Raw genomic sequence first — 18381 nt, 5'->3', positions numbered from 1 at the left:
TCAAAGCAAAGGTTGCATAAACGTGCAATCCTGTAAACATTTTAATGAAATCCCAACAGTATATAAAGGATAACTCTTTTACAGGTTACAGGTCCAATAGCTTGTTTCATTTTGCACGCCTTGATTATAAAGATTATATCAATACATGATCATAAAGATTATATCAATACATTAACAGTACTGATATGGGTCCCCGCATCCTCATATAAATCACAGTGGATGTCACAAACAATTCCAATGTTTACATAGTGTTCTCTACACCTGGATCATCCCTAGTTAACCGTGAATTTCTCTTATTCGGTTCCCACAAAGAATGCTCACCAGGGAAGCAGAAAGCAGAGGGAAAATGTCGTTAACTCATTAAGATAAGTCAATAGTTATTTTAAAAAAAGGATAAGTCTTTAAAGATTCTTCAAGAGTTGGTATCAAAACTGTAGGCTAATATGGCTGCAAAACAGATTACCTAAGGAGGGCAAACAGAATAATTTTCATCTGTTTTTAACCTACAGAGAAAGGGAAGAAGAGAATATGATATAATATCATCACTCAAAAGGGAGATGTCTTGGCAGAAGAAGCGATAGCAGGATGGAAGCAAAAAATAGGTTGAAAGAATTATGACAGATTTGTCACTCCTTTACAATTTTAGGTTTTGTTCCTTTGTAGTGTATCTGCACCACAACTTGCCCTTTCCCTGTTTGCAGTGAACACAGATATTGTGTAGCCCCAATAACCCACAGTCCTCTCACTGCTCTGCCCCAGTTATGCTTTTTGCAGACATTTCAGCCTCACAGGCCAAATAATTTATCCCCAAATGCTATCACTGCATCATTCTCCCTGCGTCTCATCCATTTCCAGTTTCAAATGCCACAAACATTTTAACCGATGGAATTCATTGTTAAGACAGTTATTTTAAGACAACTCCCTGTAGTAACAACCTGAGCCCAGAGACCAGTCTCAACATTTGTATTGCCTCCCAACTAACTGAAGAGAGGAAATCCTAGTCACTGAAGCTACGAGGCCAGAAGCCCCATTCCCACACGGGGTAGGCCAAAATAACAATACCCGGAGTAGTTAGTGTATTGTGTCCTGTTTCTTGACATCTGGTCTTGCATGACCAAAATGGCGGGTACTTCCTCAGGCAAAAGAAAAATGGAGGAATGTAGAAAGGGCTATTTTGTTCTTGTTCAAGCTCCCTGCCTTCACACCATATTTGGATGTGTGAGACACAAAATATTGCTTCAGGTAACTGAGCCTTAACAAGCTACAAGTAAAAATTTCCTTCAGCAGAATAATTCTGTTGCACAGGCTGAGTTTTTATAAGCTTGTAATGAGTTTGCACTTCTCCTCCTACTGCCCCTTCTGACAATTTCTGATGAACTGGAAAAAAGGCTTCACTGAAAGGAACGACATAGGGAATTTTAACTAGAATTCAAAACTAAGAATCAAGAAGTGCTCAGGTTCTTTCCTTCATAGTTGCCTTTTCTATAAATGGAATAATCTGTTGATGGTGTACTCCATCCTTGCGTCCTTCAAGGAGCTCTAGATTGTATGGGGAGGAGAAGTATCCTATTTTACAAAAATGATATATTTCTATGCTGAATTTCCCCTAGGTTTTGGGGTTTGATACTACTAAAACTATTCTCTAGAGTGGAACCATGGAGTTGTACTGTGGAAATAGGCATGATGTAAAATTGGCATGCAGGGCAGGCAGAGTTTGTGAAATTTCTACTCAAGACTCAGTGGCTTTGTTTAAACAGAGTTACGTACTACATTTGGTGTATTTTTCCTACATGGGACACATCTGCAGTATGAATTAAACTTTTAATATAATTTGGTTCCCTCAGAAGAACCTAGCAAGTGTACTTTTGTTATCTATTGCCCCTTATAAATATAATGTTTATTTATAACCCACTCTCCTTACAGAAACATTCCATGGAAACTCCAGTGCTTATGTTTCCTTAGGTGAGAAGTATCGGAATGTTTTAAATTTGCAATAAAAGATACTTTTTTCTAAAACATACTGTAAAGACAAGCCTCTGGATCCAGTGAAGAAGTATTGTGATGTGGGTGGTGATAAGTACATCTAGGGCTGCTATTTTTTGCGCTTGGTCAAGAGGTGGATTGAGCCCCTCCAGTTTACACTCATGGAATGAGACATTTACCTGCAAAAGCTGAGCTATTGTGTGGGATTTATTTTCTTGCTGGAATGAGCGGAATCACTTTGCCCACATATGGGTCCCGCTGGACAGGAACAGGCTGACAGACCTGCAACAAAACATAATTTTTTAAAAAATTTGTTGCATTTTCATTTCATAGAAACGAAAACCCAACTGGTTGTATACTTTGTTACAAGCATCAGTCTATAGCAGACTTTAGGGCCATATTTCTCATCTACTCCCATTGTGACCTCTAAAACAGATGTTTGGGAATCTACTTTGCATGAACCAATCAGGGAGCCCTTCTATATTCAAGAACTGCATTCCAGGCCCTCTGAAGTACACTCCTGAATTTACCATTTCTGTTTGCTTGGAAATCTCCATTGATCAACAAATTCAATTTAAGCCAGAAACCTTATGGTTGAACTATCTTCCCAAAATTCCACGAGACCAACGGAGAGTAGCATTACATACGTTAACTGCAGCTAGAATGGTCTACGCTAGGCAGTGGAACCAGAAAACCTGGCAGTGGTTCTGGAAACAAAGATGGCGGCAACGCCTGATGGATGAGGCTGTGGCTCCAATGATTCCTTGAACCACTGAATAAAGTGGGGTATTTGGTCCCAAGTCGCTGCTTTTCCAAGACTGACTCTCCACCCATTATACCACTGTAGCCATACATTATCAGATGAGACACTGATGTGATCATGCTTTTTTCAGCTGCTACCCATAGGTTGTGGAATTCTCTCCTGCCACAGGGTACACTTGATGCTCTCGATTTTAGCCTTCCAAGGCAATGTGAACCCTAGTCTAACCTTGAAATACTTTGATGTTCACTGATCAGCTTTTTTTATCATAGTCCTGCTGCTTTAAGAAGCCATTGTTTTGATGTTTCATTGCTATTTGAAGAGGATGCTGTATTTTTAAACTGAATTTAATTTTTCCATTGATAGACTGAATTGATTTTTGCATTTTCTGAACGTATATTTTATGTATATGTCTACGTGGTAAACTGGCTTGGGTAATTTTTTAAAAGATTTTCTAACCCTCTCCCTCTAGTAAATCTGAAAGTATTGCCCATCGGTGAGCTATTTACTGCTCCCTTCAAAGTCAGTAATTGAGGGCAAGGCCCTGCTCCCAATCACCACAACATTAACACTTACATTTTTGAAATTATGTTCTCCTGTTTTTAAGGGTGGGATTATTTGTTTTGTGATCATTTATAAAGATACACGTGTTTTTTTTTTGGGGGGGGGTAAAAAAGTAGCAGATGGGTGATATTTTTCAGCAAGAAAATGGCAGGGGAGGAAAGGATTAAAGAGACCCTCCCACTGCACATATAAGAACAGAAGAAAAGCCATGCTGGATCAGACCAAGGTCCATCAAGTCCAGCAGTCTGTTTACATAGTGGCCGATCACATCATTCTTCCCCTCCGGCTGACTTTGGAAAATTGGTTGGGGAACAATTAATAGGGAACATGGACTATAGGGCATGGGAGGGAGAAGAAGATAACAATGGCAAACAATGAAGGAAAAAGATGACACACATTTATGTCCAAATAACAATCTTGTCTATTGGTATAAATAACTGGTTAATATAAATCAGTTATAAGCATTGTTGGTTAATTTGAGCAGTTCAGAGTTGCATAAATTTGATCATTTGCTCCGTTAAAAAAAAAAGTTCTAGCAGGAATCATGATACATGTAAGGTTTATAGAAACAGCACTTCAAAGGAGAGATAAAGGGAGAACCCAAACCTGATCCCGCTGTCTGATCCGCTTGTAGACATATTCAGGGAATGGATCTCGAGGAATATATCTCCCCTGTCCTGCTGCTACATGGAAGACTCCTCTGTCATAAACCACTTTGCCTTGTGAAATGGTTACGAGTGGCACCCCATGGCAGACCATTCCTTCAAATATATTGAAGTCAATAGCCTGGTGATGTGTCTTTGCCGAGATGGTCCTACAATTAGAAAACAAAACAAACAATGGCTTGAACTGTTACCTTGAGGCTTCTCTTTTAACCCAGATGCTGGAAGTCCACTGAGATATGAATTTGGAGTTTTAAAAAAATTAGATGATCTAAGTTGCAGCCCTCACAACCCTTCAAAGTAAACTGCAAGGAAATAAGTGGAGCTTATTTGTAAGTAAAGGTGTTTAGAAGTTGCCGCTTAAAATGCTGATTCAAAGCTTGTTCGAGTGAATTTCTCCACCACAAGCTCACTGCAATGAATAGGAACTGTGCAAGAACACAATGATGCATACTCCTGCATAGTTTGCATTGATTTCAGTCCTAATTTATTTATTCCCTCAGTCCTAATTGAACACTAACCGCTCTATCATACTGGCTAAGTAGAAAGCTGTATGTATGTATGAAAGGTTACAGAATACTTTCTACAGCCCTCCACCTGTTAAGAACCCATGAATGTGTTAAAAATTAATATTAACATAGAAAGAATAACGGGGTTTAGTTAAGCTCATGAATCAGAAGAATCTAGGGTAGCTGTTGCATGACAGGCAAGTTTTGTTTGCGTAAAATGGACTCTTTCACAATTCTGTAGTCTTAATGCTTCTTTATTCTCAGCTAGGCTTGCCAGATCACCCACTATAAGGAACAAGGACATGCCACACACTCCCTTGTGTAAACACACACCACATATGCTTGGCTCATCAGTATATCTATGGATTACAGTCCATGAACCTGTGGAGGAGTCAGTCACATGGGTCATCCACAAAAGATCCCTAGGTATGTACGCAGGCACAGGAGCGAGATGGGAATAACATGGGAATTACTCTGCAACTGGCAAGTAATTAAGCATAGCACATGCCACAAGTTTATATAAGTAAGCCAAAATTCCAAGTAAATCAAGTAATGGAAAGAAAGAAATGCTGGGGGGAAAAACCACAGGCATGGATTCTTCACCTGTGGTGTGATCCTGACTTCCCAATTATACTGGACACGAATATCAGCAAGTTGAATACCCTCTGTCTTACCCTCCTCTTCATATATCAACAGACTGTTGCCTCTCTTTAACTCAAGTTTAAAGCAAATATTTAAGTTTATTGGCTCATCCATCATCTTACCCAACCAAAAGTGCAAACATTTTTGCAAAACAACATCTTGAGTGTTTTTAAAGTGTGACCTCATGGAAGCTTTGATCTATTAATATTTTATTTCTTTGGAAAATTTCTATGCTTCCTCTCCAGGGGAGAGGCTGCCACATCCCCCCCCCCAAATTATATACATTTGCAACCACTGCTACATTCTTCTAAAAGCAAAGCAGATTTATTTACCCTGCTTTTCTCTCCCTGGTAGGGACCCAAGAGTGAGCCCCCTGGCGCCAAGTGGTAAGCTGCAGTACTGCAGTCAAAGCTCTGCTCATGACCTAAGTTTGATCCTGACGGAAGTCGGTTTCAGGTAGCCAGCTCAAGGTTGACTCAGTTTTCCATCCTTCCGAGGTCAGTAAAATGAATACCCAGCTTGCTAGGGATAACGGGAAGATGACTGGGGAAGGCACTGGCAAACCACCCTGTAAACACAATCTGCCTAGTAAACGTCGGGATGTGTCGTCACACCATGAGTCAGTAATGACTTGGTGATTTCACAGGGGACTACCTTTACTTTTAGGGACCCAAAGTGGCTTGCAACATTGTTCTCCTTCATTTTATTCTCACAGCAACCCTGTGAGATAGGTTAGGTTGAGAGAGTGACCAGCCCAGGGTCATCCAGAAAGCTTCCATGGCAGAGTGGATATTCAAACATGGGTCTCCCAGATCCTAGTTCAGCTCTCTAGTAACCACATCATGCTGGTTCTTAAGTATGTCCAGGGAGAAAAGCCATTAGGTATTATTCTGGCCCTGCCATTCATGATGTTTCAACTGGGAATACATCTGGACTGACCCAAACATTTTTCAAAATATCACATGACAATTAGCTCTTTACAGGGGAGAATTAACCAATAGAAAGAAGATTATAAAGGTATGCAGAATATAGTATGCAATACATGGACCTCTTGCTTTTCTACTTTTTTTCTTTTTAAAGCATTCTTCACAATTAGGACTTGCCCTACAAGACCCAAAGTAACAGCCTGAAAAACTGAAATGCTCCTAGGTATGCAAAAAGACCTAAGGGAAAGCAGACTCTGATCAGAAAGTCACTGTCACACGCCAACTGTTCTGGACAGTTCAGCTCAATAAAGTTTCACATCAAACTGTTTTCTGTTATCACTGACAACTTCATCACCGAAGAACATTACCAGGAAGCTGCTGAAAGTTCCTGCAATTTCTCTTGATGTCTGGCTGCTATTGATTGCTCAGCTAATGGCAAAAGTATTTGAGCTGCAGCTGCCAATTTACAATCACCAGGGTTCACTTGGACCATTGTTATCACTAGCCCCTCGAGCGCACCTGAGAACAAACAGAATGCGGGAAAAATATGGGCCAGATTCTGAGTCCATGGAAACAAATCACTGTCTTATAATTCATTGAAGCAGAACCAACGGGGCAGGGATCCATGGGCAATCAGCCCATTTGCTTTCATCTAAAAGTTAAGTGTAACCCCCCCCCCCGCCAACTGACCTGGATGACCCAGGCTAGCCTGATCTCAGAAGCGAAGTGGGGTAGGCCCTGGTTAGTACTTGGATGGGAGACCACCAAGGAAGGCCAGGATCGCTACGCAGAGGCAGACAATGGTAAACCAATTCATCTCCTGCCTTGAAAACCCTTCAGGGTTGCCATAAGTTGGTTGTGATCTGATAGCACTTTACACACTCACGAAATTGGATTTTCAGGTGACTGCTACACAAATTCATCACTTTATGACAATAAGGACCAGTGAAGAAAGAACAAAACCATGGTTCTTTTCCTGTACAAAATTAATTACAATGATTAATGGTTAATTATTAAGTCTCAGAGTAACTAAAAAAATACTTCGATTTGCATTCTTCAGCAATTTTATGTAATAAGATAGAGCTGGTATTATGTGGAAAAGCATCTCTAGAACATTAACCTATTTACAGTGAGGGAAAAAAGTATTTGATCCCTGCTGAATTTGCCCATTTGCCCTCTGACGAAGAAATGACCAGTCCATAATTTTAATGGTAGGTCTATTGTAGCTGTGAGAGACAGAATAACAACAGGAAAACCCCCAGAAACCCAGAAGACAAAAGTCAGAGATTGATGTGCATTATAATGAGTGAAATAAGTATTTGATCCCTTTGCAAAAGATGACTTAGTACTTGGTGGCAAAACCCTTGTTGGCAATTACAGAGGACAGACGTTTCTTGTAGGTGGCCACCAGGTTTGCACACATCTCAGGACGTATTTTGTCCCACTCCTCTTTGCAGATCCTCTCCAAGTCAGTAAGATTTCGAGGCTGATGTGTAGCTACTCGAACCTTCAGCTCCCTCCACAGATTTTCGATGGGATTAAGGTCTGGAGACTGGCTAGGCCACTCCAGGACCTTAATGTGCTTCTTCTTGAGCCACTCCTTTGTTGCCTTGGCCGTGTGTTTTGGGTCATTGTCATGCTGGAATACCCATCCTCGACCCATTTTCAATGCCCTGGCTGAGGGAAGGAGGTGCTCACCCAAGATTTGACGATACATGGTCCCGTCCATCGTCCCTTCGATGCGGTGAAGGTGTCCTGTCCCCTTAGCAGAAAAACACCCCCAAAGCATAATATGTCCCCCTCCATGTTTGACGGTGGGGATGGTGTTCTTGGGGTCGTAGGTAGCATTCCTCCAAACACGGCGAGTTGAGTTGATGCCAAAGAGCTCAATTTTGGTCTCATCTGACCACAACACTTTCACCCATTTCTCCTCTGGGTCATTCAGATGTGCATTGGCAAACTGCAGACGGGCCTGTACATGTGCTGTCTTGAGCAAGGGGACCTTGCAGGCTCTGCAAGATCTCAGTCCTTCACGACGTAGTGTGTTACCAACTGTTTTCATGGTGACTATGGCCCCAGCTGCCCTGAGATCATTGACAAGTTCCCCCCGTGTAGTTCTGGGCTGCTTCATCACCGTTCTCATGATCATTGCAACTCCACGAGATGAGATCTTGCATGGATCCCCAGACCAAGGGAGGTTGACAGTTAGGGTTAGGGTTGTCACCTTCTCACCAAGCTGCTTGGCAATAGTCTTGTAGCCCAGTCCAGCCTTGTGCAGGTCTACAATCTTGTCCCTGACATCCTTGGACAGCTCTTTGGTCTTGGTCATGGTGGCTAGTTTGGAATCTGATGGATTGATTGCTTCTGTCTAACCCTAATCTGGCTGGTTGATAGGGGATCAAATACTTATTTCACTCATTATAATGCACATCAATCGCTGACTTTTGCCTTCTGGTTTCTGGGGTTTTTCCTGTTGTTATTCTGTCTCTCACAGCTACAATAAACCTACCATTAAAATTATGGATTGGTCATTTCTTCGTCAGAGGGAAAACGGGCAAATTTAGCAGGGGATCAAATACTTTTACCCCTCACTGTATTACAACTGTCTTAATATTTTGCAATATTGTGGTGGGAACTCAAGTATTTACTTTATGAAAGAAAATAGTTTTATGTATTTATTTGCAATATTTATATCCTGCCTTTCTACCCAATTAGGGCCACCAAGGCAGTTCACAATTAAAAACAGAGCATTATAAAAACATATCATAAAAACCACTTAAAACCATGTATGTTTGTCAAATCACAGACACATGGTTATAGGGTGTGAAGGGGGGGTCACTGAAGGAACTGCAGATGAAACATGCACTGAGCGCAGGTGAATAACCAAGCTGCTTTGCACTGAACCACAACATGGGTCCCCCAAACTCATAATGATTACCAAGAACAGAAGTAGAGCATTCGGTGGTTCCCAGTGAATAGCCCCTGAATGCTACTGAAGGGGAAGACGTGCCCTCAGTGGCAGGCATCGGTGATTACATCACTTCCTGCTGCTGGGTACTTGCTAGCCAATCAGTAGCTACTTGCCCATATAGTGCTGCAGCTGTAGCTCCAGCAACTCTGTTGATGCCTCCAGATAAGGGTGTTGCCTCCCCCTCCAAAGGCCATCAATGGTGGGGGAATGGGATATTACCTGAGATCTGCCCTGCAAGCCAGTGCTTGACCATAAGTAAGTGGAAGGGCTGAATTTGGGACCTTGTGCCTGCAAAACATGCTCTCAACCACTGAACTATGAACTTCTCCCATATCTGAGTACAAAAAAACAGATTTTTTTTCCCTGCATGATTAAAGCTATACCACATAACGTTACTGAAATACATGGAGATGGTGGATGGCAGGAGCCGTGAGAAGCTGTAAGAATGGCACATTGTCCTGAAGTTGTTATGGTTGTTATACAGCCCTTCTCTAATAAGATGATAAATCAAGTTTGTGTGCGCAATTATTAAGCAACTAAAATGCAGAAGTTAACCAAGAGCAGAGAGAGAGAGAGAGAGAGAGAGAGAGAGAGAGAGAGAGAGAGAGAGAGAGAGAGAGAGAGAGAGAGAGAGAGAGAGAGAGAGAGAAACAAAAAGTAAGGGTTGTGCTTAGGGATGCCATTTCTGTCTTGTGAAATTCTTGGAAATTTGGGGATGGTGCCTGGGGAGGGTAGAGTTTGGGGAGGGAAGGATGCTCAGCAGGGATATGATGTCACTCTAGGACTTTTCCCTAGAGTCTATGGTATATCATACGGCCTATCCTCCAAAGCTATATCCTCCCGGGGAACATTTCTGTAGATCAGCTGTAATTCTGGAAGAACTCCAGGCCAAACCTGGAGATTGGTAACCATAGTTGTACTGGCTCTGAAAATTACTGAGAGAGAGAGAGAGCGAAAGAAAGAAAGAAAGAAAGAAAGAAAGAAAGAAAGAAAGAAAGAAAGAAAGAGAAAGAAAGAAAGAAAGAGGAAGAAGAGGAGAAGAAGAAGCACATTCCTTGTATGTAGGAAAAACAGGACATGCTTTAAGTTAATGGGAAGAAAAGATTCTGCACTGTTCCCTTGAAACAAGTAGGAATTTGCTCCCTGAAGAATGCAGCTGATATTTGGTGAGACCGTGGCATGGAAAATGAACACTGTGTTCTCCTGGAGACTGACTTTTGTTGCTTCTTTCTTTGTTCTTCTCTTTTATCTAAAATAAAAAGGCATGCAGATGGAAAGCTTCCTTTGTGTGCTGAAGAAAAATAGCACCATCAAACTCCTGCATGAAATTACCAGGAATAAACTCCTACAGAAAATGAGAGTACAAGGAAAATCTTGCATATAATTCAATACTGAAATAGTAAATCTATGATTAGTTTCTCTTTAGTTGTGTGCATCAAGAAATAGCAGCAGTCATGTATTTCCCCCCCTTGTTATGGAGAGACCACTGTGAGATTTTTTCCTATCAGTAATACTTATTAACAGACACTAGGCTATGTACCCTGTCATAGACCATAGGTTATGGATACCAATCGATTATGTATACATCTGTGCGCATGCAGTGATGATAAACAAGGCTCAGCTGGCCTTATACCTCAAACGAAACTAACATTTGAGCCCATGTTTGTACTTTAGGCTGAACACAAAGGCTTGAATTTGTATTGGGATCTGCAGTATTCGGATCTATTTCCATGACTGATGCATCCAAAATCCTCACCTAAATTTACCCCATATTTTGGAGTTCCCAGTGACCATGCCTTGTGTGATTTTGTGAACACAAGGTTGGAAGAGACCACAAGGGCCATCCAGTCCAACCCCCTGCCATGCAGGATCCCACAATCAAAGCACTCCCGACAGATGGCCACCCAACCTGTGCTTAAAGACCTCTAAAGACGGGGACTCCACCACCCTCCGAGGCAGCGCATTCCACTGTTGAACCGCCCTCACTGTCAGAAAGTTCTCCCTAATGTTTTGGTGGAATCGTTTTTCTCTTAGTTTAAATCCATTACTCCGTGTCCTAGTCTCTGAAGCAACAGAGAACAAGCTAGTTCCCTCATTAACATGGCATCCCTTCAAATATTTAAACATGGCTATCATGTCACCCCTTAACCTTCTCTTTTCCAGACTAACCAAACCCAAAGAGCAACCATATGCATGAGAAATTCCCCATCGTTTGGGGAAATGGTCTGCTACGGGGTCCCCCACTTTATTGGCTGTTGGGATGCTGAGAGAGATGTAACTGTTGGGGTATGCATTTTCTTAAAGGTAAGTCTTGTAGTGTCTATTTTAGAGTTGTGCACAGAGTAAGGACAATGTGTTAGGTCTAGGGAGATTTCTAAATCCCCTGATCTGGATAGCTCAGTAACTTGATTACATCAGATTCCAGAAGCTAAGTAGGGTCAGCCATTGCTAGTACTTGGACAAGACACCACCAAGGAAGTCCACGGTTGCTACACAGCAGTAGCAATGGCAAACCACTTCTGAACATCTCTTGCCTTGAAAACCCTACGAGGTTGCAGTGTAATGTGCTTGTATGGTTTGCCACACGTTCAGTACATTCAGCGTGTCTTTCTTCTCTCCCATGCATTACTGATGTGCATTGATATTATACTGAGTAAAAGGATATGGGGTGTATCAAGATTCTTTGTGTATGTTTTACCAATGTGCAGGAGTACATGCATGTGATTGTCAGTAAAACACCACACAAAAAGAATCTTAATTGAAACACACAATCACATCAAGAAGGCTTTTTGGAATGTTTTATCCACGCACACCTGTGCTCCAGGAAAATTTTTAAAGGCATGTGAACTGAGCAACTGAAAGCAATGATAAATTGCAAGTACCTCAATTCTAGATTTTCTTGTCAGTGTCCAACCAAATCTTGAAGCCTCTGCCAGCCTAAACACCCTTCCTCTGACAGAAATGGCCACTTCTGCTGGAGGAAGGCTCCGGAGGTTGGAGGAAAGTTACAAACTTTGCTGAGCTGAGTGGTGGGACACAGTCCAATTTTAGGAATTCTCCTAGCTAAACCAGAATTAGGGAAGAGTGAAATGCATGCATTTATTCAACAATAAAGGAATGGAATGAAAGTCATAGTCACAGGAAAACATTACACTCAAGAGTATGTTCTTTTTCCCAGGCTTAGTTCACAACCCAAACAACACTCATTTGCAACTTTTTCTAGGAGTATTTGCACCCACAGATGTTGGCCTGTGGGATGTGATTTTTAAAAATTATGGTCAAAGCAACGTTTTTTTAAAAGAAGTGCGGGAACCCCCCCCCCCCAAAAAAAACTCTTGCCCTTTACGACGCCTCATCCTTATTTTCCCACTGTTTTTCTCTCTCCATGTGATTATTTAAGTGCATATATGTCAAAGTCTGTAAAAAAAGGTCCTACAACTCATAAATATCATAAAATGAAAGGTCTTTTTGATATCTAAGTGCCATTTAATGAATATTTCAGTACAGAAACTTATAAAATATTCCTGAATGTAAAGAGAAAAGTCACTCCCATTTCTGTTATGCATTTCACGTTGACCTCCAATTTACTCTCTCTCTCAAATACATTTTCCCCTCTCAAATTCTGGCTAATCAAAACTGGTTTAGCTCCCATGGGATTTTCCCACAGATGTGCTACCATAATCCAACTATAACTCCGCTTGTCCCTTTGGGGAAATATTTTAACCAGAAGGTAGCAAAGAAAAGATGTTTAATTCGCCTAAACTAATGATAGACCCTTGATTGAATTTTCACCAACCAAGAAAGATGATGCTGATCAATTGGATTTGTCATACAAAATAGCTTGTGACTTGATGGCATTTTACACACACACACACACAAAACAGAGAAAGAAAAGGGCTAATGGCTCTTAACCATTTTGACAAAGTTTCCCTTTGGGGTAACTTTTGTAGATAAAGTATAATGCATACTTTTGAGTTATGAAGAGTTATTTTTGATACGAGGCAGATTCTGACAGACAGTTCTGTGCAACTGAACACTACATACTGCTTACAAACTATGGAGGGAAACTTTGCAACTTATTCGCAAACTTATTCACTCTGCGGTGATAATATACTCTGCGGGAGACAAATTCTCAGGTATTAAATCCCCCAACTACAACCATTTTACTGTACAGAACATTGATACAGGAGTGGTTTCATAATGCAGGAAGCTTACAGCTCTACACAGTTAAAAATACCTTTATTAGATATCTAGAAAAGCAGAAAAGACACTGAAATTGTTCAGCACAGAAGCGTGAAGCTAGATATGATTCTGGGCAAACTAAAATTTCAAAAAAGTACAGCATTATCCTTTTATCACTTTTAAACTATCCTGATGGCTTTTGTAGAAAGTGAGGTGCGCATGTGCTTACGTACGTACATAAGCGTCATCTAGTCACAACAAGCTTTCAAGGCAAGTGATTAAGCAGAGGTGGTTTGCCATTGCCTTCCTCTGCAGAGACTTCCTCGGTGGTCTCTGGTCCAAGTACTGACTCTGCTGATTAGCTTCTGAGCTCTGACAAGGTTGAGCTATACCATGCCACCTTCCGTCCCAGAACATGTGTTTAGGACTAATTAATACAGTATCAGTGAGGTTGAAAATTTATGCAGTCTCATATTACAGGCTGTGTAATGAATGCTGCAGACATCAGATCAAACTCTTATAGTCCACAATGACAGTCCACAATAATTACAGCCACAAAACAACTGTGAGCCCTTCAGACTTCTTGAACAAATGAACACATGAAGCTGCCTTATACTGAATCAGACCCTTCGTCCATCAAAGTCAGTATTGTCTACTCAGACCGGCAGCGGCTCTCCAGGGTCTCAGGCAGGGGTCTTTCACATCACCTACTTGCCTAGTCTCTTTAACTGGAGATGCCGGGGACTGAACCTGGGACCTTCTGCACGCCAAGCAGATGCTCTACCACTGAGCCACGGCCCTTCCCCAAGTCTTGTTTTAGCAAAGGTCTAATTTCTCCCTGCCGCGCCTTGTCCCTTCTTTTAAAGAGGCTTCTGTTTCTTATTTGGTTCTTATGACCTCATGTAACTGTGGCATTCCTGAATCAGCCCTTAATTACTCAGTTCTTCTTCCTTGCAGGGTTAGGGGCTTTAATTACTTTTCGCAGTTATACAGCCACATACCAGTTTTTATTTTACTTTACAGGATTAACTGGCCATTGTATGCAAGTGGAACAATGTTGTTTAGAATCTCCACACAAACCAAATGAACGATGTCCGCTCTAGACTAGTGCGGAAATGACTGCAATAAAAATCTATGACAGGTCCTGTCAATACAGTGTCTAAAAAAAGAGACTGGCAGAAGGCACTTTTTCTTATTTTCGTCTTCAAGGAGTTGTCACCCACGCACACACCCACCTCCCTTTTGCTACTGTGGGGAGGTATTTCCCAACAACTGTAGCAGATCAAGAGGCAGAAAAATCAGAAATTACATATATTCAAGGGCTTGAATACCATGGAAATGAATAATACTGTCAGTTCTTACTGAGGTTGCTAAAATTCCATATCTGAAAAAACCGCACTCTCAGCCCCAATGAATGCTACCATATGCCCTTTCCCCACATGTTTATGTCAGGTAACAGGACTCTATAGCATACACAGGACTGGTACTGGCAGAGAGAGCCAGCTTTCCCGTATCACAAACATAACCTTCTAATGAGGCTTGTGATATCATTCAGAACCAAATGAAGACAGTGTATTAAATAAAGGAAACCAGTGAACTGTACCATAAAGCTTTATTCTCTAGCACAGCACATAATAAAGTCAGATCTTTAAGAACAAAGAAAGAAGGTTATATCCTAAACTCTGTTATTAAACTAGAATGGATAATGCAGATGATTTATATAGATTTCTTTGGGTAGTCTTACAACATCCCTGGTCATTTTTCACGGGGATGTCTAAATCCTCTCCAAAGGCTTCCAATGAAAATCTCCCAATTCTCCCCAGTCATGTATCAACATCTGTCTGCTGCTTTAGGCTGGCATCTCAGCCTGCATTTTTATTCTGCAAGAACGCTGCATCAGGTAGGAAAGAAATGGATAGCAACCAACTGTGATATTAAAAGTTTTCCTTTCAGTGCGCAAGCGATCAAGGGAACAGCCGCATCTTAGTTTAAGGGATGGAAGTAGTCCAGCTTTCTCTCTGACAAATGTCTCCCCACTCCCCCAAATACAATTAAAAAAAATCAAGTGAATTCTATTCCTTCCATAATGTCTGAGCTAGGAAGTGTGTTTCACGTCAAGGTGTCTGTCTCTTCTCTGATTATGCTAGAAACTGCAGCACACAATTTGGAACCCCATTCAGCACAGCTGGCTCTTTTAATAGACAGGGTTTTTAAAAATCAGGGGTAGGGACGTGAAAATCTCCCAGTTCTCTCCTGTCATGCACTAACATCTGTCCATTGCTTTAGGCAGGCACCTCAACCTGCATTTTTATTTTGCAATACTGCATCAAGTGGGACAGAAATGTGTTGTTGGAGGAGAGTTTTACGGATACAGTGGACCGCCAAAAAGAAACATGAACATATGAACCCACAAAGCTGCCTTATACTGAATCAGACCCTTGGTCCATTAAAGTCAGTATTGTCTACTCAGACCGGCAGCGGCTCTCTAGGGTCTCAGGCAGGGGTCTTTCACATCACCTACTTGCCTAGTCCCTTTAACTGGAGATGTCGGGGATTGAACCTGGGACCTTCTGCATGCAAAGCAGAGGCTCTACCACTGAGCCACAGCCCCTTCCAAATAAGTGGGTTCTAAAGCTAGAAAAGTTGAAGGCATCAGGAAAAGAGGAAGACCCAACATGAGAAGGACTGACTCAATCAAGGAAGCCACAGCCCTCAGAGCCAGAGTGGTGTAATGATTAAGAGCGGTGGACTATAATCTGGACTCTACTCACTCCTCCACATGAGTGGCAGAATCTAATCTGGTGAACTGGGTTTGTTTCCCCACTCATCCACATAAAGCCTGCCTTTAATTTGGAGACTGGGTGGGTTTTTCTGCTGGACATGCTAAATTATTAGTAACCTAGCAAATGTTCAGTTAGGGCAACAAGCTATAAGTTACATAAACCCTCCCCCTTGAAGCTTCTGCATACCCAACTTCCCCTAATCAATTCGGCAAATGTCCTCTCTGCGTATCTTGACTCCCTTGGTATCATTCTTTCGTTAATAAAGGTGCATATCCATGCCTGTGTATGTAGGTGACAAGCACAGCTTTTAGGTCGAATGGCTGAAATGTGGTAGATTTTGAGATACTGGCAGATCGCCACTGCGAGAGATTTCAGATGGCCGAAGGCTTCCAGTCAGCTTTTGCTTCCTTAATCTGTCTAGGCTGAGTGCTCCCTCTTCTGGCCCAGCATAAGGCAATACAACTAGCCAGTGTCAAATGCTTAGAAATGCTTGGTCTTGCTCTCTTCGAAGAAAATTGATGTACTCTATCTTGGATATGCAAGGATTAAGTCTGGGGAAGACAACATTGAAATGGGGATAGAGCTGGCAGCCCATTGTTCATCCTAATGAAGGATTACAGATTCAATTGGTTACTGTCCAGTGGTTCTCCTTCACTGAAAAGATTACAAAGATTTACAGCATCTGATAAGTCATTATTATCATAAGGAGGAGGACTTTTGAATTCTGGGGAACTAGTGATGAAGGTTGCCTGATCTAGGTTGGGAAAACTCCTCGGGATTTGGGAGTGGAGCCTGGGGAGGGCAGGGAGCTCAGTGGGGCACAATGCCATAGAGTTCACCCTCCAAAGCTTCTATTTTCTCCAGGGGGACTGATCTTGTAGTCTAGAGATGAGCTGTAATTCCAGAGGATCCTTAGGACCCACCTGGAGGCTGCCATCTTGATATATGTACATCTTTGATTGTTTACCAACTTACAGATTGTTGCTAATATGTCTTAATAAATTGCTGAGAAGAGGTAAATAGTTTTTGATCTATTGCCCTGCAGCCACGAACTCTGTACTTCCCTGTGGTGGTCGACATGGGAAATCTTTGGGTTTCTATTAACCCACTACAAAGGGAATCCTCTTAGTACTGCATCATTGCAAATCCATCAGAATTTGATTTGCAAAGCCATAGTGGAAGGTGGTGGTGTGTAACTGCAATCCTATGGCTTACATTCTGGTGGCCGCTGCCACACATAGAAGTTCACTCAGATATACTGGCCCACACTTATAACTTTGACCTTTTCCTATGGAAGCAGTTCACACATTCAGCTGCCAATCATCAGGAATAATCAAGGGATGGTACATGCATGTGTGTAGACCAGGCCCAAGCATACAGAAATGAAATTAAGTACCTCTATGTTTGAACCAGCCACAACAGTTCTATGAATATGCTGGAAATCTCCCACAGAAGGAAAGTTGCATACTTACTACTAGATCCAATCACACGTACAGCACTACAATCTTTACATCTCTTTTTCCTTCTCCACTACTTCCTCTTTCTGTCCTCCTGGCAGCCCCCACAGCCTCTCTTCTTTTCCTTCTTCCTTCCTTCCCTCCCTTCCATCTTTTGCCTCTTTTCAATTTCTCTCCCAACCCTAGTATTTGGCTGATAGAGACCAGGAGTTGGAAGGTGCCACAATATTGTTGTGGTTGTCTAGCAGCCCCTAAAATAGCCACCAAGATCTCAGATTAGTCTTGTGAGATCTTAAAAGGTAAAGGTCCCTTGTGCAAGCACCAGGTCATTCCTGACCGATGGGGTGATGTCACATCCCAGCGTTTACTAGGCAGACTTTGTTTACGGGGTGGTTTGCCAGTGCCTTCCAGTGTGAGATCTTAGTGAGCGTTTATCTCTTAAAGCTATATATGTTGCTTCTATTATTTGGAGTCCCCACCCCCACAAACCCTGGGCTTCCCTCAGGTTTGCAGAATATTTGCAGAATATCAGTCCTATCTGCCTCTGGTCCCAATGTATGGAAAGCCCTATTCAGTATTAGATATAATGATGGTATTGCTGATATTCAGCAAAGTGTTTTAGAGTCCTTGGTACATCATTTAGGTGTTTTCAGGCACCGCAATGTGGACATAAGCTACTCTAAGATGCAATTGCCTTGGGATTACTTTTAATCATTGAGCATCTTCAGGAAATGGCAATTAGTATAAAGTACAGGCAGTGTTTATTTTCCTATACAGTCAGCAGCCCGGATAGATTTTTTAAAACGTTCTGACTAGACAAAACCTTCTGTGCAGATGTGCTGTGGCTAGCACCAAATATCCTGTGAATAATTCAAATGCAGCATTGTTCAAATGGGACATTAACCCATCATCAAGATTTATGTCTATTTGGAATTTTTAAAA

General features: G+C 41.8%; 1 protein-coding gene across 1 annotated transcript in view; it reads right to left on the bottom strand.

Annotated features, from left to right (window-relative positions):
* Nucleotides 1–432: 432 nt before the first annotated feature.
* DPYS (dihydropyrimidinase) overlaps nt 433–18381 on the bottom strand; it is a 38307-nt gene continuing 20358 nt past the window's right edge. Inside the window, exons 8-10 of the mRNA XM_056854703.1 lie at nt 3914–4121; nt 2163–2265; nt 433–463 (exon numbers count right to left, since the gene is read on the bottom strand). Of these exons, the coding sequence (XP_056710681.1) occupies nt 2191–2265; nt 3914–4121 (283 nt within the window). The 3' untranslated portion in view covers nt 433–463; nt 2163–2190. The remainder of the gene's footprint in view (nt 464–2162; nt 2266–3913; nt 4122–18381) is intronic.

The sequence above is a fragment of the Euleptes europaea genome, chromosome 8 (genome assembly GCF_029931775.1).
Source record: "Euleptes europaea isolate rEulEur1 chromosome 8, rEulEur1.hap1, whole genome shotgun sequence".
NCBI classification, from domain to species: domain Eukaryota; kingdom Metazoa; phylum Chordata; class Lepidosauria; order Squamata; family Sphaerodactylidae; genus Euleptes; species Euleptes europaea.
The sequence above is the reverse complement of the archived record's forward strand: the minus strand, read 5'-3'. Positions and strand labels throughout refer to the sequence as shown.